This window comes from Pocillopora damicornis, chromosome 8 (genome assembly GCF_964200805.1).
Source record: "Pocillopora damicornis chromosome 8, jaPocDami1.2, whole genome shotgun sequence".
Taxonomy (NCBI): Eukaryota; Metazoa; Cnidaria; class Anthozoa; order Scleractinia; family Pocilloporidae; genus Pocillopora; species Pocillopora damicornis.
In genome coordinates, this window is record NC_142677.1 from 16,635,710 (window position 1) to 16,654,226 (window position 18,517).

Genomic DNA, 18,517 nt, shown 5'->3' on the forward strand with positions numbered 1-18,517 from the left:
TCGGCAAATCAATGGCCTATCGGAAAGTGTCATCGATGCGAGGCTCTGATACACATGTGGGAAGTAAGATGGCGGACGTTGAGAGACTTGAGTTGGAAAAGCGGTTAGCGAGCCATTCCGCTTATTTCAATTCCCTGATCGAGTTGATACCAGTGAAATATTACCTACCTATTGATGAAGAAGAGAAAGCAAACAAGTTTTATAAAAATCGTTCGAGGAAAGCACCTAAACAGACTATTAAAGAGGCATCAAGGAAAGCCAAACGTGCAAGACTCGATCCGAACCAGCATAAAACAATTCAAGAAATACAAAAAGAGGCAGAGGGAAATGCTTCCACCGGAAATCAAATTGATCTAAACGATGAAGAAAAAATAGAGAGTCCTAACTTTAGTGTCGAAAGGGTGGAAAGCAAAAGTCTGGAGGACCTAAGATCTCGCCTGCATGCGAGAATAGAAGGCTTGCAAAGAAAACGTAACGCAGGAAGTGGGAGGCCAGATGGCTTACAACAACCACGTGCGAAGAAATCGAAGAAAGAAGTAAAAGACAAAAATAAGCAGAAATTGGCTGCTTCCTTTAAGGAATCGAAAGCAAGTAGAAAAAACGATTCTTTACCAAGCCAGAAAATATTAAACGAAAGTGGAGATGTTGTTTTTAGTAAATTTGATTTCTTGGAAGCTAAGAAAGAACCAAGACCTGGGATGAAAAAGAAAAATTACGAAAAACTGCTCGCTAAAGCTGAAGCTCGAAAGAAAAAGCTGGAATCTTTGAGAAAAGAGGATTTGTCGAAAGCTAAAGAATTAATGGATAAACTTTCTTGGAGTCAGGCGATTGAAAAAGCTGAGGGTATAAAACAACACGATGACCCTAAACTTTTAAAGAAGGCGATGAAAAAAAGAGATAAGGCGAAAACAAAAAGTAAAAAGCAGTGGGAAGAACGGATTGGTTATCAAAAGAAAATGGCAGAGGAAAAACAAAAACAAAGACGAAAAAACATTAAAGAAAGGATTGAAGCCAAGAAAGGAAAAAAATCTGGCAAAGGAAAGAAAAAGCACAGACCAGGATTCTAGTGGTTATGATGAAATATTTTTGAGACCAACACAGCAATAACAAGCAATTTAAAGAATAGTAGATAAGTGAACTTGACCTTTCAAGGCATAACATTTGAAATTTTCACGACTATGATTCAGTACCAAAGGGTGTACATGAGAACAAGGACGAGCTCAGGGCAAGTCTAACCTGAGGGTCTCCTCAAAGGATGATAAACAAGGAAAGCCATTGTCCTTTGTACTAAGACTTGTGGTTCATTCTCTGGATTAGAGCTGTCTACTTGAAGAAGTATTACATGTCCAAGAAACTTATCTTCACTTATAAAACTAAGAACCAAATTTGTGCAGTGCTCGCGAGGTCTTCCTTCAAAGTAAGAAAAAGGAAAGGAGAAAAATGTGATGCAGTGACAAGTATCCTTACATCCATAATGAGCCATTAACATTCAAAAGGTCTTTACCTTTTTCAGTTCTGTTAAATTATGACTTATAAAGAAAGAAAGTTCAGATTTTTCATAAGGTGTGAGGAATCTAGGCTTGAGCTGGCTCTCTTCCCTCTTTCTTTTTTTGAGTCTAAATTACAAATTCAACAACAAATAAAATATAGTTTCTTGTGAAGAGATGTTTACTCTCTCCTTTTTTTTTAATTACAATAGTATTTTACAAATAATTTAAAGGGTACTTGAGTACTATTTTGAACAGTTCTGTACAGTGCTCTCCCTTATGACTTGTTTATGTAAGTAAATCATGTCAACCTTCCAGCCCTTTAAAAATGCCAAGTGGAAAAGATAACCCCTTTATCCCCTTACATCAGTATACATATTCTCCATACTGTTCTCCATACATTTCCAAAGGGGCTGACAAGGAAAATTTGTATAGCAGTCAAGAGCTGCTCTAGTTGGTGATCATCTCTTCTACTCTCATTACTTTCATGTTTGGTTCAGGGGTGATTACTTAGGAGAAATAAGATGCTAGTCACTCTTAGGGGCTAAAGGGTTAAAGTCAGATGGTGAACATTATAAACCTTTCCTGGCTTAAGCCTGTGTATAGGATGAAACCTTTTCCCTGAAAATCTGATTAAAACGGGTCATTTCTTAGATACACAAGCCTGTGTTTTATAATGAGGTAAGGGCAAAGCATTTGATGTAAACTGAAAACCTGCATTAACAAAAAAAATAATTTTGTGCACCTGGCTTCAATGTGAAAGTGAGAATTTTTGGCAATTGAGAAAGGCTTCTTGAAACCTCTGGTATATGCATGAAGAACACATTTTTAATAGAGAATTTCTTTAGCTGGGCTGACAAGGAATCACTTGAATGGGCTGCTCATTTGCTTTCATGCTAAGGCATTGTCTCTATGTATGCTGACTTGATGTCATGACCAATTGTTAAACTAGAGTTGAACTAGAACTTTCATCAGGTGTGGGAAGATTATATTTCTAGGGCAGTCATGGCTGTTAAATCAAGGCTCCTTTTTCTAGTCAGGAAGAAGGTCATCTCCAATCTCTTCATCACCAAATTCATCCTCAACTTGCTGTGGCCTTTGCCTGCCAGCAGTCTTTGGCCTTGCTGGAGCTTCTCCAAGAGGATCTGCATAAGTGGCATCTACAAAACAGGATGTTTAAACAGTTAATTATTGGAAAGAAGATACTTTGTGAACTAGGTAACTCAAAACTTCATAACCTACTACCAAGCATTCCTTTAAATCAGTGCATAATGCAAGGAAGAGTACCAAACATTTCCCAAAGAGTTTCACCTACATGCACTACCTGGGTTAGGCCTTTAACTCTAGATGTCTGATTGGTAATTCTCTCTTCAATCTGTTAGGTGCTCTCAGTAAATAAGCTAAGAAGTTTTGTTACACCAATGTAGGACCATCTTCCTGATAAAATTGTCTGATCAAATCATCAGTTCACCTATTTTAGACTATGACCAAGGAGTCTGAGTCAACTAGATAAAATTATTCACTAAAGTAGAGGTGAACAATTGTGGATATTTACAGTGTGTGCCTAGCCTCGAAATAGTGACTGAAGAAAGTAATATGTTTTTTAGTCATACAAATAAATGGAGTGTCTCCAAAGCTACCAACTAAACTAAATTTATGCTTAAAAACTGTGGTATTAAAAACCTGACCCAAGGAATAATTGTCTACCAACTCACCAACTTCTTTTGATCCACTAAAACTAAATGAGTCATCATTATCTGGAATGAATGGTTTTGTTCGTCCAGCAGAGCGGTTGGCACTTCTCCTCCTGTCCGATCCTCCACTGTCTACTCTTCCTGACTCTACATAAAGTACCAATAAGATAAAGCCTTTAACTCTCTGATACAATTGACATGCATTTTCTCCCCACAAGTTCTATGCATTATACAACAAAAGGGTGGTGGGAATAGACAAAAGTGTCTGTTGAATGTTATTGACAAAACATACAATTTTCTTCACAAGTTTACAAGCACATAAATTAAAGCAGAAAGGGAGATTTTTAGAAAATATCTACGTAAATTCAGGGTTTAGGTGAATTTCCTCTTTGCTGTTTTAGGTATTTTCCCTATGCTGTTTCTTGTAAGGGATCCCAAACAAGCTAGCTTCTTTCTTGATGAAGATTGAAAGGAGGGACTGCACAAGAGGCTCTCTCTCCCTTAACCTAATTGTTGTGTGACTATCTCTATGTTATGCAGTCTGATAGGTTAGTTACTGGGTATAATTTGATATACAACCTGCCCACTTTAGATGTTTGCACTGTAAACATGTGATGTTCAAAATTGCACTTACCACTCCCTGCACTGTTATTGCGTGAACCACCAGAACCAGGCATGTTTGCACTTCCAGCTCGCCCACTTCCTTTTCTAGATCCACTGTTGGAACGCTGCAGAAAGAGGATAGTGTAATGTCTGAGTTATCTTCCTCTCCACAAACATCCTCTGTCTCTCCTTCTGGGGTTCTTAGAATCACATAGAGGAGTGCAGAAAGAAATGCTTTTTTCCCAGAGGACGGTTCTAACAGAACTGATGTCATTTGTCAAATTTCTAGAACCTATAAGTCATACTTTTTTCTAAAATAAGTTTAAGTATTGTCTGCACATTTGTTTCTGAGGGTCAAGAAGTTTCAGGTGCAGGTATCAGTCATAACTTAAATCTTTCATTAAACAACATGACAATAGTGGTAGCAGTAGCAGGAAGACCATTCATTGGACAAATAAACAAGTTCAGCACTGATGACTGATCAAAGAGTTTGGCTCATTTTTTGACCATAATTCTTATTGTGAATAGCATTATAGAAACTTTTTGACAAAATAAAAAGATTATCGTGACATGGTAGTATTGATCAGAGAGCTAGACTAAAAGCAGATGAAGAGTCAATCAAAATTTCTTGGTTACCTGTTGCTTCATCTCTCTGGCTTTTTCTGCTTTCTTCAGTTTTTGAGCATAGTCTTGAACATCCTTTAAACCAAGATCTGTGCAAATTCTCACCAAGAATTTAAGACCTTTAAAATAAACAGGCATTAACAAAGTATGCTGCTAGAGCACTGTTACTGAGAAGACTTGGGTTTTGGTCCAACCGCATCAATGACAGCACAGTAATCCTTAGTGTCCAGAACAATAAATTCCCAGGAAAGAAATCAAAGAACAAACTTCAAATCTTATAGAAGGCTGTCCTATAACACATCAGTTGGGACAAAAATTGTGATAATTCAATAGTCTGAATTCTACTCATTTAATACTCTCAAGGAGACCATCAAAAGTGAACCATTTGTGTAGTATCTCTTCTGAGAGAAGATTGTCTTTTCACTCATTTTAAATTTAAACATGTTTTTTTTTTAGATTCTTCAGGTAAGCAAGGAGTTTGGGAGTAACCACTTTGAAACTAATTCATCTAAATGGAAAGTAACATCTTCACATAAAATAGGGAAATAAATTTGTTATAAAACACCACACTCCCAGAGAAATGACCGAGTACCTTATGGCTCTGGTCTCAAGAGTCTTAAGTGTGTGGCTTCAAGAATTTTCACAGAAGAAAAGTTATATGAATCACCCCAGGACAAAAGTTAGTGACCTGTGACACTCAAGTTCTACTGGAGCACAGTCTGTTGTGTTTTTTAACCCATGTAGTTTTGGTAAAAAGTACTTACATTCCACATTTTCTGGAAACCTTTTATGTATGGTTTTGTATGTTTCCAAAGCCTGTTGATAATTACCTGTAACAATAAAAGTACAGTTTCTTTGCTTATATGTCGTGGTAAAAAGAAGGACTTTGTACAAAAAATGAAAGCATACTGGATTTGGAAAACCTGTATGTCCTCATGAAAATGTAGAGTAGGATACAAAATTCTATAACAGAGTAACTTGCAAATAAACGTAAGCATAATGCAGTACCGGATCACCAGATTTGATAAAAATTCCTAACTGTTTTTTTACTCCATATCAGACAGTTATATATTCCAAGGTGCTTTGTGCAGGAAAATTATACAAAGTGTGTCAGCATAATACGTGGAAGCAGTGGGAGCTTCTCTGGCATCTTGCAGCATGTTTTCCAAGAAAATATGCCTTAGGGTGAGCTTACATTAAGGGAATGCATTTCATATGCCACAGATCCCACAGCTCCACTACCCTGTAGCCATATACAGCATAAAAACAAAAAATTGATTCATTTAAACAAAGACAGCATTTTCAAATTTCAACTACCTACCACTTCTTCTATAACAACTTGCTATCATAAGCTGCCACTTGACTTCATTTGGCCTGAAGATGATGTTTGACATTGTTTTAAAATTACATAAAAAGGATGTTTATTTTGTCAATAATGGCTAATGGTTAACAGTTATGTCTCACCAAGCCCAGTTGTCATTTAAAATTACAGAAAGCTTTCACTGGATGGATTGTCTCAACACTAAGCAAGTCTTCATGAGAAGGTAGAGCTCCTGGTTTCAATGTCACTTTTGTTATTATGCATACTGAGCACAGAACAGAACCAACTTACTGTATGACTGCTGCTTTTTCAAAGTAATGTATTGCCTTTTCACAAAACTGAGAGTCTATGTAGTAAGCTCCAAGCCATGAAATAATATCAATATTTGATGGGAAATATCTGTATGACTAAGAAAAAGAACATTTTAAGATCAGTTTTAAATTGGCTTTACATTCAAATGTTGAATTGATAAAAAAAGGAAATCATCACAGTCTTGTTCTTTTTAAGGGATGTGGAAGCTGAGTGAAATTGATGAAAATGAGACATGCATTTTTTGCAGAAGTCTTTCATATGGTCAAGACAGAAAACCAGCCAGAAGAAAATATGGAGGAGGAAAACAGAGAGGACGGAAAAACTGAAGTAATGTCTCCACCAAAAGGTAAGTGAAGGTAAATTTCATTTTCAAAATTCCAACCTCAAAGTGATATTGGAATGCTTGTGACTTGTCTTGTTCACTGTCATACAGTTCACCTAGCTTGGACAGGACTGATGGGTCAGTAGGTACAACAGAGACAAGCTGCATGTACCTTTAATAAAAGAGAAATACCGGTATTTAATGTTTGTTGTGAGAAGTGAGCATCACCACACAAAGAACCACCACTCTTCCTAGTTGTTATAAATAGTACAATTATTACTGCTGTATCATTTACATTCCCCTGAAATTTTAAATGCCTTCACCTTATGAATATAGCTTATTTTTCTGGACTTAACATTATATTTCACAAAATCACAGTCCCCCATCTTGTTTAATTTCTGACAACCAAGCAACTACTGCATGTGACAGTTAGCTATTGTGAATGGTAGATTTCAACATCAAAGCTCTACTACCAAAATTTTCTGCCAAAACATGAAATAGTACAATATAAAATAGGAACCTGCAAACTATGATTCTTATATTTTTGCACAATGAAGCACCCATGAATTTTAGTAGTAGCAATAAGATAAACATTCTGCACATGCCACTTGGACTCACCACTCAATGGCTTGAGATTTGTCTTCTAACATTTCATGTCTGAGCCAATGTCAAGGAAATCAGAGTAATGATGTTATTAATTTGTTTATGAGATATGAAACAGAAATATAAACAAGTTTAAATGATCCATGGATACACCAGTTTTATAGTTTGTCCTTTCTACCACACTTTCATCACCTTTAAATAAGTATTTTTCCATAGAGTGCTTGGTCTTTTTACTCTTTTGCTTTTGGCAACAAACTTGTGCACTACTGTGTTTAAAGTTTCTTATTACATCAAAATCAAGTTGGAAAAATCTTCCATAATATCATTAACAAGGAAACTTTCTTTCCCTAAATGGAATACAGAAGTGTATAAGCATGTTATCAAGTGAGTTATTGTCACCTCTGTAATACAACATGAAGCCAATTAAAAAGTGAGCATACAAGATACAATTCGTAGCATAAAAAATAGAATATTTGTCACATTTCATTTGATTATTGATTAAGAAAGGATACATGCTTGCAATTTGATAAAGAACTTGAGGATGATTTTTAAGTATGGCCTGCAGCTTGTAAAAACAGTCCAGAGCAACACCCAGTCTGTTCAACTTTTTCTCTGCAAGACCTGTTCATTTAGCAGGGAAAAAAAATATTTAACATCAAATGAGAAAATAGTTCTCAGAGTTCTCCTTCAAAATGCCCATAATTGAGATTTGTTGTATTTATGAATAACAAATTTGATTTGTTTGGTGTTCAAGAGTAGGTGCAGGAATGTGGTTAATTAGGCCATCAGACAGATGGATTGCCTCTGATCACCAGTTAAGTGACTAACTGACAGTCTGTCTGTCTGTCAGTATGTCCGTCCGTCTGTCTAACAGATTAACCGAGTGACCACCTGCCTGCTTAACTGGTTAACCAACTGACTCATTAATTTACCAATGAATCATTCAAGACACACCTAAATTAAACAGAGCTTCAGTACAAGAAGCCTCTACATTGTAAGCCTCCTGGTAATATTCTCGTGCTTTCTCATATTCCCCATTGGCAAACAAACAGTTCCCTTTGTTAACCAATGCTGAAAGAAAATACAGAAATGAACAGTTAATAAGTTATCCACATGTGAATCCCAGTACTCTTAACTTCTATGTAAATAGAGTTACAGTGCCCTTACTGTATTGACAAATTTAACTATAACTCAATTTTCAGCATCTCCTACATTGCTTCACATTACACATACAAACTCTTTATGATGTGTGGGTGCCAACCTACCAGCAGGGTTATATCGATCCGCTGTTATGGCAAGTTCTGCATACTTGTCAGCCTGTGACACTTCATTTTCCTAAATAAGAAATATGTACCATCACACATTTGACTGCTTCTTTGCTTCTAAATATTTCTGTACACATTGAGACTATCCAACCACATTCCAGGTTCAATAGAGAATATGGTGTATTTCAACCCTGGTATAAATGTACAACCATAATTACCAAAGCAGAGACAGAATTAGATTTATGATGCTTCTTTACAGATGAGTATAGAAACATAATCCATCATATTTTACTTGAAACTTACCAGAAAGTATAGGAAGGACAAGTTAGTGGCAGCAGTGGATTGTACTTTGGAGTCTTTTTTCTCAAATCCTTTGAGAGTTTCGATGGCCTTTATAGAGAAATTTAGTGAATGAGGTACAAAAAGATGATACAGAATACAACAAGAACTACATTTAGCAGTTAAACTTATCGAATGGCCAATCAATGCAAAATATGAAGCATAAGTTAAAATGAGAGTACCATTCTTAGTTTTAAACGTGCTTATTTAGCACATCAATTCAAAACTGACTACTGGAGAATTTGACATATTATAGGGCGATCAGTAAACTCATTGTGACCCTTACAGAAAAAAACTTGATTTGTGAACAAAGTCAATTTGGTAAACATTTTATTTCTATTAGTACCTGTAGAGTAGTCATAAAGCCGAGTTACAGTTAAGTTTATATTAACCACCAAACCACACCTTAGCAAGATCCTTCTCTTTCAAGTAAGTGATTGCCTTGGTGATTTCTAATTCATTGGCTAAATCCAAGTAAGGAGATGCCTTTACACATTCAATACACCTGCAAAGCCAATAGCAAGCAATTAATCAACTCAATTTTCACTATGCTTTCTATACAATTTTTTCAATTGCTGTGATACTCAGTACACTCTGAACACTTAGATTTGATTCTTATGTCGCCATTTGTGTGCTGACCAAACATAACTAAGGTCACAACAAGTGAGCAACCCTTTGAACCACAAACTAAATACTGTTGCTGTTTAGGGTTTAGCTTTCTCATGACTGATTGGCTCTTTCCATGGAACAGCATAACACCTCAAACATTTCACAATTTTCTCAGTTTCAGAGTAGAGTAAGTTGACTTTTTTAACTTGGCTTGTTAATAAGTAAAAAAAACATAATAAAACATGAGCTCAAGTACACTGTGTAGTTTAACTGGATCAACTATGTCATTTCAGTAGAATCTGAAATTATTACAGAACCATTCTTGGCTACATTACCAGTCAAATCCTGCAGCAAAACTACTCTCTATTGCAGGAGATATGAGTTTAGCAGCACTCATAATGCATTTATCTGCTTGGGATTTCCTAAAAAGAAATAACAAATTATTTTTAAAAATTTATTAATTAATTGACAACAGCGTGGGAATGAAAAGCTTGCAATTTATTAACTTCAATCTAGACCACCACAATTTAAACAATTTTTCAAGATAAGATCTTTGTCTGCTTATTACTTTTTCTACCAAATAAAACAAATTTTCTACCAAAAAATAAAAGTCCCAGGGATAACTCAATGCATTTGGCATGTCAATTGCCCACACTTATAATTGAGAGTCAAATTATGTCCCAAACAAAACTGTCAGTTAATACAAAGTTCATCCTACACCCTTAAACCTCTCCCTTATTGTCCACAGCTACAAGATATAAACAGTTAAAAGAGATTTAACCAATGTCAAGCATACTTTTGACGTTCAATTTGTCGCAGCCTGTCATTTCTTATTACTTCCAAAATCAATGCTTGCTGAGGATCATCCTTGAAGATTGAAACAAAAAAATCATGTTAAACTTCTAAATATTTCAAATTGGCACACATGCAGAAACTATGATCATGTGTCAAGTGCCCTGCATACTTCTAGGATCAGGGTCCTGTGTGGAGATACAACTGTACACAGGAAACGCATAATGCATTAAATTAGGAGCTTACCAGCAAAGTGTCACTGATCCCAGTCTTATGAGCAGCAGGGGTAATTTAGTATTATCAACTGAGTTGATAACATAAATTGGCAATGGTAAAGAGTTTCAAAGCTATGTATAAGTTTTGATTCTCTTTACAGTGGCAAACTTATGTTATGGACTCATTTAATAATATACCAAATTACCCTGTTAGACTTTCCCACTGATGCTGCACCACAGTTTCTTTAGAAACTTACCCGCTTTATTCATTTGTTAGCAGCAGGGCTGGTTATTTTGTAAACCCTTTACATCCAACTGTTGGTAAGATTGCAGAAGGAGAAGCAAACAACTAAAAAATCACTACCCAGTCAAGGTGAAACACTTTCATCCATCCTTTCAACTAAGAAGGTTTTGATTTGGACAATGTTAACTAGTGCTCATAAAGCACTCCTCCCACCAGACAAGCAAAATTTATCTTATAAATTCTTCTAGCTTTGTAAGACTGAAAAAGGAAGTCACAAATAATAATTGTTACAAAATTATGTGAACTTAAGTTTTCCTTACCCCTGTCAAAGTGTACTTGTCCTCGTCATCAAACCCAAGGCTAACTGTTAGCAATTTTTGAAAAGTCTTCTTCATTTTTTCTTTGTCTCCCAATGCATAGTAGCACAAAAGCAAGTTGAATCCTGAATGCATAGATATTACAGATTAAAGATAACCATGTTAATAATTGCAAGTTTGATTATTCCTTATCTCAATCTTATGAAATAATAACTAAAAAATGTTATTTATCAAGCACTACTTCTTTGGCTCTACAATACTGCTCAAAAGTAAGTGGACAGTCTTGACTCCAAACTCAATTCTCGATACTTGAAACTATCAAGAATCAAGGATCAAGAATGGAGGCTCGAGGCTCGAGTATGGAGAATTGAGGATTGAGATGCTCAAAGTACTTCTTGAGGTTTTGAGGAAACAATTTAATGTATGTGCCTCTTAAAACAAAAGCCACTAATGCTAATGATTCTTTCATTAAGACAATATTGCAGACGGCTTTGAGTGAAGAGATTGAGTCAACTTATCACGACGAGTTGAATGCAAAGATTTTAAGAGTTGGTTCATGATTAGTGTTGACTTAAGGTATTTTAGCCAATCATACCTGTTTGGAAACTTGCTTTCTCACCCATAATGTGCTCAAAAGAAGTAACAGCATCTGAAAACTGTCCAATCTTGACAAATGCCACGCCAATGTTTTGCATGATCTTTATCCTAAGAAAGAATTATATTTAATAAAATTTAAGACACTTGTTCTTTTCCTGTGGTTTTGCTTAAAAAAATTAGAAATTCTTAACTAAACTATAGAATGTAAAATGTAATACCTCATGTAATTTGTCTATGTTACTGCCTTTGAGTCACATTCATTTGATGTTGATTCAAATATTGAAACATGACTGCTGCATTATCAATTTCATCCTTTGATTCTTCAAGTCACAATCAACAGCAAAATTGCCTGCAAATTTACCTGACCCCTAATATATATCGTTTTCTGATCTTGTACCCTTCACATACCTCATGTCCTTGTGTGTGTTGGGCACCTGATCCAAGGCCATTCTATACTGTTTCACTGCCTGGGGATATTTCTTTTGTTCACAGTAGATATTACCCATATTCACTCTTAACCGTCCTAAAGGAAAAATGTTTTTCATGAAATCAAACTAGCAACAATACTAATGATATTTTCTCAGTGCAGGATAACAAAATAAATACCCATAATTAGGCAAAGTTATTCATACAATTAAAGTACACTGGAAACCATTTTCCTCAACTTCTAGGCCTAAACATTACATATACAAAAGGAGGCATACATCATATGGGTACACCATTATGATAACATTACTTGTCTGGTTCAAATTTATTGTAATCTGAAACAAAGATTAATAATAATCAACCACACTGAAAAATTTGAACAGGAAAGAGTGAGCCTCAACATATGTGCAAAATGAAGTTTACCTGCATTGCTAAACATCTTGTTTTTGACGATAACCTGGTAAGTGTTCAGCGCCTCTGCATACAGTTTGTTGGCATGATACTGATTGGCCAAGTTGAACAACACCTAAATGACAACATATAAATGATACAGGGATAAATATACCAAATAATTATAACAGAGCAAGTCACTGTTAACTGTAGGGAGTAGAAATTATAAATTTCCTCACCTTTCTCCATGAAGGGAAAATTAATCCAAATGAAATTACAACAAGGTGCTCACCGAGTAAGTCATATCCAGATTGACCTGTTCTCCAAGGGATGACTGTTCCCTCTGACGACATAAGGCACGTTCTTTCCTGCCCGCCTCTTTGGCTTTCTCAAGGGCCTTTTTAGAGAAAAATTAAGAATAATACCATCAACTACTATTAACCATACCCACAGTTCAGAAAACATTTGTCTCAAGTTTTGTCCAGACACGTGCAGTGTCCTGAAGGGTTCAAAAGCCATTTTTTTTTTTCTGGAAAGGTAGGAAGCTGTATTAGATCTTCTATTCAAAGGTGCCTTGCCTCCTACATGTGAATTGCTAAATGATACAAAAACATTGGGACTGGCCCATAAATCAGAACTGTACATTGTATTCAGGCTTACAGTACCTTATCCCGAAGGTCACTGAAACTGTGAGCACAAAAATTTTGTACTTCATCTATTCCTAGATGGAGTTTACTCTAATCTAAGCCTTTTTTTTTAGTGTTTTCTTACACGACATACTTGGATAAAGGAGCAGAGTAGAAGATATAGAAAATAATTTCTGAATATTTCAATTCAAAGTGTTGAGAACATATACAAGTATCTTGAAAAATGCATTTGACTTACCAGAGGATATTCTCCTCTATCATTAGCAAAGCAGCTCTCTTCAACCAGTTCATTTACTTTCTTTTCCATTTGCTTAATTTTCTCTTCCGGACTGTTGATCATAAAGCAAGTCTCGTGTCATTATTTGCTCTTTATGACAAAATTTTCAAACTAATAATCAATGTACTGGAATTCTTTTGGAAAATGGTACATAACAGAGATAGTAGAGTGTAGTAATCAGTAACAATCAGATTTCACACTAAGAACTACATTTCAAAGGATTTAATATAACTGTAAAATGAAACCAACATGAGGCAATTTAAACTCAATGTAATGGTGGTTTGAAGTATTGCTACTAACTTGATGCAGTGCAGAACAACACTATGAAAGATTAACTGTATCTATATTTAGGAGCTCAGAAAGTAAAAAGGTCTCCAGCAAGAGTTTCACTTATGTTTTAAACTATGAACACTACCATGGCAGAATAAGTGGCACATAAGATCACCTTGCCTCTATGAAATAGGAGGGTCTAACCCTCCTGTAGAGTGAAACTGTCATCTCAAATTTAGCTTTCTAAAGAAAACCCTGTACAAGGCCTTACAACACTAATAGTGCAAAGATTTCCCTGTGTTGTTTCGCATCTTTATGAAAAATTCTCTCCCCTTCGCTTCCTTCACTGGCAAATATACATTTTCAATTTCAGCCAAATTTCCTTTATTCAGTGTGATAGTTATATGTTGATGCAACACTAAGCTTGTATGCCCCTGGGTCCATCATCATCTGAGGCACCTACCAAGGTTGCCCCTAATTGATGAGTTAGAATTATGAACTTAAATACTACGCACGTATTTTACATAGAATCAACAACCAACCTTTCCTCTGCCTTTCCTTCAAGGGGAGGGGCAGGTAAACGTGCTTGGTTGAAAGGGTCAAACTGGGCACCCCCAGTCATGGATGTTTCTGTAAGGCAGTACATGTAAATACATGGTCAATAAATTGTTAAGGGTTACTGTAATGCATTTTACCATCTTTCATCTTTTCGAAGTACAATTCATTAGTATATACCATATTTTACACTGACACTCGATCCAAACTTAATCTGGTTAACAAGGTGCAAATAAGTTTATTTATGACTGTTAACATCCATTATCTAAGACAGCCACACATCTCACCATTAACACTGAACTAACTACACCTTGAAAACAAAAATGTGCACTATAATTCTACTGAATTAACTATCACAACTCCAGCTTGGCAACAAGGTATTTAGTATACAAATCCTAGAATTCAATCAAAAAATAAAGTAACTAAAGTCCCCTGACAGCAGTTGCAATGTTAAAATAACATCAACAATTACTACTCATTCCAATACAAACATGAAAAAGTTCACAGATTACTAAATATATTTAGGCAATGAATTTTACCCTTAACTGTTCTTGACAACAAAATTTACAGTCAAACCTGTATTGAGTGGTCACCCACAGAGAACGGTAGGTGATTGCTTAATACATGTTCTAGAGAATATGGGGTAATATGAAAAACAATAAAAAAACACCATTTTATACCATAATTGACCATTTATTGTACAAAAACTTGCTCAAAAATACCAGACATTGATTTCAGGAGAGAAATATGGATTAAATTTTACTTAGTTCTATTCAAGTAGTTCTGCATTAAGTGACTGCTCAAAACAGGTGAAAGAAAATACAAACTGGCTGTTGGGACTCACTCAAAGGTGATTGTGACTGCCTCATAGAGGTGACCAATTAATAGAGGTGACCAATTAATAGAGGTAAAAATTACTGTGATTAAGGGGAAACAAATTTGGAATTTTGATGACCAAATGTTTAATACAAGGTGACTGCTTAGTATGGTGCTGCTCAATACAGGTTCAATTGTGTATATGTATATAAAGTAGAAGCAAACTGTTCTTTAGTAGTATTGCTGGTACTCAGTGATACAGTGTTCACTGCAAAGAATGCAGCCTGCCTCAAGACCTTGTAGTTCAGTACTTACTTTCTGATGATGTGTAACCCACTGCACGCACTGCAGTCATAGGACGAGCCATTCCTGTATCCTAGATAGAAAGTATTTCACTATCAGACAATATTCCTTTTTATTCTTTGCAAATTCAATTATTGGTATACATTCTCATGATATTGTTCTTCTCATAATATCATTTTTCTCAAGGGTGAAATGTTCATTGTTTACATTGTAGTTAAACATGTACTTCAGAACTAAATGCTTTAAAACTATATACATCAATCTCTTCTCCCAATCTGGGTTGTTTTGTTACTACATAGACTGTACAAAAACAATGAAAAAAATACAAACATTGACATTTCAGAGATCTGGCACTCAAAATTCAACCAAAATGTTTGACAAATGCTTAAGATATAAGAGAGATACAACTTAGCCTAGTGGTTAGTGCCCTGGACTCTAGATCTGGAGGCCTGGGCTCAAGTCTTGACTGGGTCATGGCCAAGACACTTCACCCTCACAGTGCCTCTCTCGAGCCAGAAAAAATAAACAATTACCAACAAACTGTCAAGGGAAACCTGACAAAATGTTTGGGAGGGGGCACTGGAGAGAATCTTTAACAGACTAACATACCATCTAAGAGGGACTAACCATAATCCTATTCAATCTGTGCTACACAAACCAGGGATAAGCATTAGCAGTTAAAAGCAACTTGACAATAATAATTAACTTTTATGTGCAGAAAACAAAAATAACTCATAAAAAAAAGAAGGCAAGAGAAGACCATAAACTCACTGCAATTCCAGTTGTTGGTCGTCCCATTGAAGATCCTGGCACTTTCCCTCGCTAAATGTATATTTAAGAGAAATGATAACAATAAGTGAAATTGAGGAACACTTTAAGTTCTTGGATGGTTTTGAAAATAGCAATTTAAGTTGTATCATACCCCAGCTGATGTGGATATTTTCATGCCAGTTTTCTGTAATTTGAAGAAGAAAATACAAATCTTAAACAAGGTAAAATATAGGATCACAACATTTGCACTGCCATTCACAATAAATTGCAGGTCAAAATGACAGCAAAAAAGTAGTTTGATTTGTCTTTTCCACAGTCCATAGGTCCATTACCATAATCCTCAACAAGCAGAAAATACAAATTGCACTAGTCTGAAATAATTTCATATTGACATCATATGTAAGTACACCAAACACATCATGTATATCTTTAATTAACTATTACAGCAGGTTGTTACAATTTGGGATCAGCTCACATTTATTTACAAAATAATCAAATATATGCATAGTCAGTTTTTAAAGTGAACCAATCCCATACACAACATCCTTTCTCATTTTAATAAAAATGCTCCTAAGCTCTTTTCCTATTTCTGTAGTTTACTAAGTAGTTTGAACAATACAAAGTTATAAAAGGAAACGCTGTTTTTTAGAAGAAAAATAACAAACTGTATGCTTCAAGTTATGGGGGTTATATTATGGGGGTTGACTTTCCGATACCAAACTCTTTTAAGTGCAAAATGAAAGGCAACAACAAAATGTGATACTCACCAAACCAGGTCTCTGTCCATGACTTGTTTTCAGGGCTTGTTGAAATTCTTCATCTTCCTCAAGATTCTAAAAATCCAAAAGAAAATGTTTGGTAGGATTTAATGGAATAAAATAGAAATTAAGGTTAAGTTATGACACAAACTGCAGGTTACAGTTCTACATATTAATTCTATTAGCATAAGGGTGAAATTCAAGACAACTGATATATCCTCTATTCATAATACTGCTCTGTGCTCTTAAATTTTTAGATACTGTACAAACATTTTTACATGGACCTGTCATGCACGCCTGTGCTCTAGCAGAGCACAAGTGCCAAAGTGAAATGAATTTTGTCTTTGCACAATCCATCCTTGCTTATTTGCATGCTTTCAAGAGCTGAGCAGCCTTGATTTCTGAGAAAAGAGCCTTAATGCACTTGGTAATTCTTCAAAGAGCACAATTTTGGCTGCTAGATATGGAGACTGTGCTTAACAGAACAATCAATTTCAAGGTCTTTTAATAGGATATCAAACAGATTCTTACTCATCAACAAAAACACAGTATAGATTAATTATTGCTGATGATGTTGATGAATAGAAATGCACTGCTAAGGAAAGAGGTTAATCCATTTGTACTGATTGCAAGTTATAGAAAAAATTACGCTGTATTTAAGATTGCTGTGAATCATTTTGTAACTTTTTTGTTCTTCTATTTTCCTCCTTTCCAGTATGTTAATATGTATGTACAATAATTAGTATAGAGATAATAATTTATCTATAAGAAAAAAAGGGTCTTGATTCCAAGTAATCAGAGAGGAGAGGGGCACATCTAGAAAACTGATGATGTGCCATTAAAAGTTATCATGATGTAGTTAACATCATGGTAAATATACTTATAATGAAGTACAATCATTTGTAATACAACAAAGTCACTTCTGACATGGATTACCACCTTTTTAACCACTAACATTCTATTGAAAGCATAACTAAGTGGAAATCCTCCATTTCAACAGGTTGGACTTTTGACATAAAATGTAAACTTTGCAATATATCTCAACGCCTTTAACACTTTGCAATCTTATTTCAGGCACATTGGTAGTACTTATGACCAAAACAGAGGAAGATCACTTAGTTGATAGGGCCACACACAGATTTTAATCAACCCGAAAAAAACAATTGCTATTCAAATGACAAATCTCTTGACTAATGAAAAATCCTTCTGAACAGTCAAGCTTCAATGACTTGGATAAATTTTAATCGAAATCTAATTAGGTTTGACGGAATCATGATGAGATAGTTTTGCATCTGACTGGCTGAGAGGGCGGCCTAAGTTTCCTGAACAAAACAATGCAAAAATTACCTGCAACACTCAATGCAATTTGAAAGTACAATTTTTTCACGTACAAATTGTGCAGCCTAAGCTTTTCGGTAGAGAAGGGAGATAAGGGAATATGTTGAAAGCTTAAACCTTTGTTTTAGACCAAAGATAAAAAGTCTGGGTCAGAATCTAGCCGGACCAGTAAAAGATTCCTATTTGTGCATGATCTTGTCTCAGTTTTGTTTAACTGGCTGCCACGTTAGGCAAAAGGAGAAAAAAGAGGTGGCTGACTTTTTACCACTTCAATTATTTGAGCATTTAAGTTATCTTAACCAGTATTCAAATCCAGAATTTGTAAAGTTTCGCGCAAAACTTTCCGTAATCATAGCACAGATCACTTCGTACAATCTCTCTCGGTGAACGGCGCTTCACATGAAAACAACTTCGACTAACCTCTGTATCAAAGGCTGGATTGTAATCGTTAAAACCACCGTAGACGTCGTCTTCATCCTCACCAACGAGATGCACTCCTTGCAGCATTTTGTAAAACTGTTAATATTTAGAAAAAATATTTCTTCCTAAATGTGCAGAATGTTTGCAGTTGCCATCAACAAATATGGCCGTCCCCGACAACCTTTGCGTCATAATTAACGTA

General features: G+C 35.4%; 2 protein-coding genes across 2 annotated transcripts; one reads left to right on the forward strand and one right to left on the reverse strand.

Moving 5' to 3' along the window:
• Positions 1–27: 27 nt before the first annotated feature.
• On the forward strand, positions 28–1,661 carry LOC113672005 (uncharacterized). Its single transcript, XM_027188274.2, has one exon. The coding sequence runs from the start codon at positions 36–38 to the stop codon at positions 1,065–1,067; it is 1,032 nt and encodes a 343-aa protein (XP_027044075.2). The 5' UTR covers positions 28–35; the 3' UTR covers positions 1,068–1,661.
• On the reverse strand, positions 1,651–18,516 carry LOC113672002 (intraflagellar transport protein 88 homolog). Its single transcript, XM_027188271.2, has 28 exons — positions 18,316–18,516; positions 16,567–16,632; positions 15,951–15,983; positions 15,800–15,850; positions 15,041–15,101; positions 13,897–13,984; positions 13,046–13,136; positions 12,453–12,557; positions 12,194–12,296; positions 11,753–11,867; positions 11,343–11,452; positions 10,751–10,872; positions 9,976–10,046; positions 9,515–9,601; positions 8,976–9,075; positions 8,535–8,621; positions 8,232–8,301; positions 7,921–8,037; positions 7,479–7,587; positions 6,982–7,020; positions 6,424–6,535; positions 6,021–6,136; positions 5,730–5,782; positions 5,173–5,238; positions 4,421–4,527; positions 3,816–3,909; positions 3,203–3,328; positions 1,651–2,647 (listed from the first exon to the last, which is right to left on the reverse strand). Exons 1-28 carry the CDS (start codon positions 18,400–18,402, stop codon positions 2,520–2,522), a joined length of 2,514 nt encoding a protein of 837 aa, XP_027044072.1. The 5' UTR covers positions 18,403–18,516; the 3' UTR covers positions 1,651–2,519.
• Position 18,517: the final 1 nt, after the last annotated feature.

What these genes read in the sequence shown, in the direction of transcription:
- LOC113672005 (XM_027188274.2), top strand. Translation starts at nt 36, where the DNA reads ATGCGAGGCTCTGATACACATGTGGGAAGTAAGATGGCGGACGTTGAG.
- LOC113672002 (XM_027188271.2), bottom strand. Translation starts at nt 18,402, where the DNA reads ATGCTGCAAGGAGTGCATCTCGTTGGTGAGGATGAAGACGACGTCTAC. An exon ending in CAAGATGTTTAGCAATGCAG is followed by an intron (nt 11,868 to 12,193) that starts GTAAACTTCATT and finishes TTTTTCCTTTAG; the next exon opens with GACGGTTAAGAGTGAATATG. An exon ending in TGTCCTTCCTATACTTTCTG is followed by an intron (nt 8,302 to 8,534) that starts GTAAGTTTCAAG and finishes TTTCTTATTTAG; the next exon opens with GAAAATGAAGTGTCACAGGC.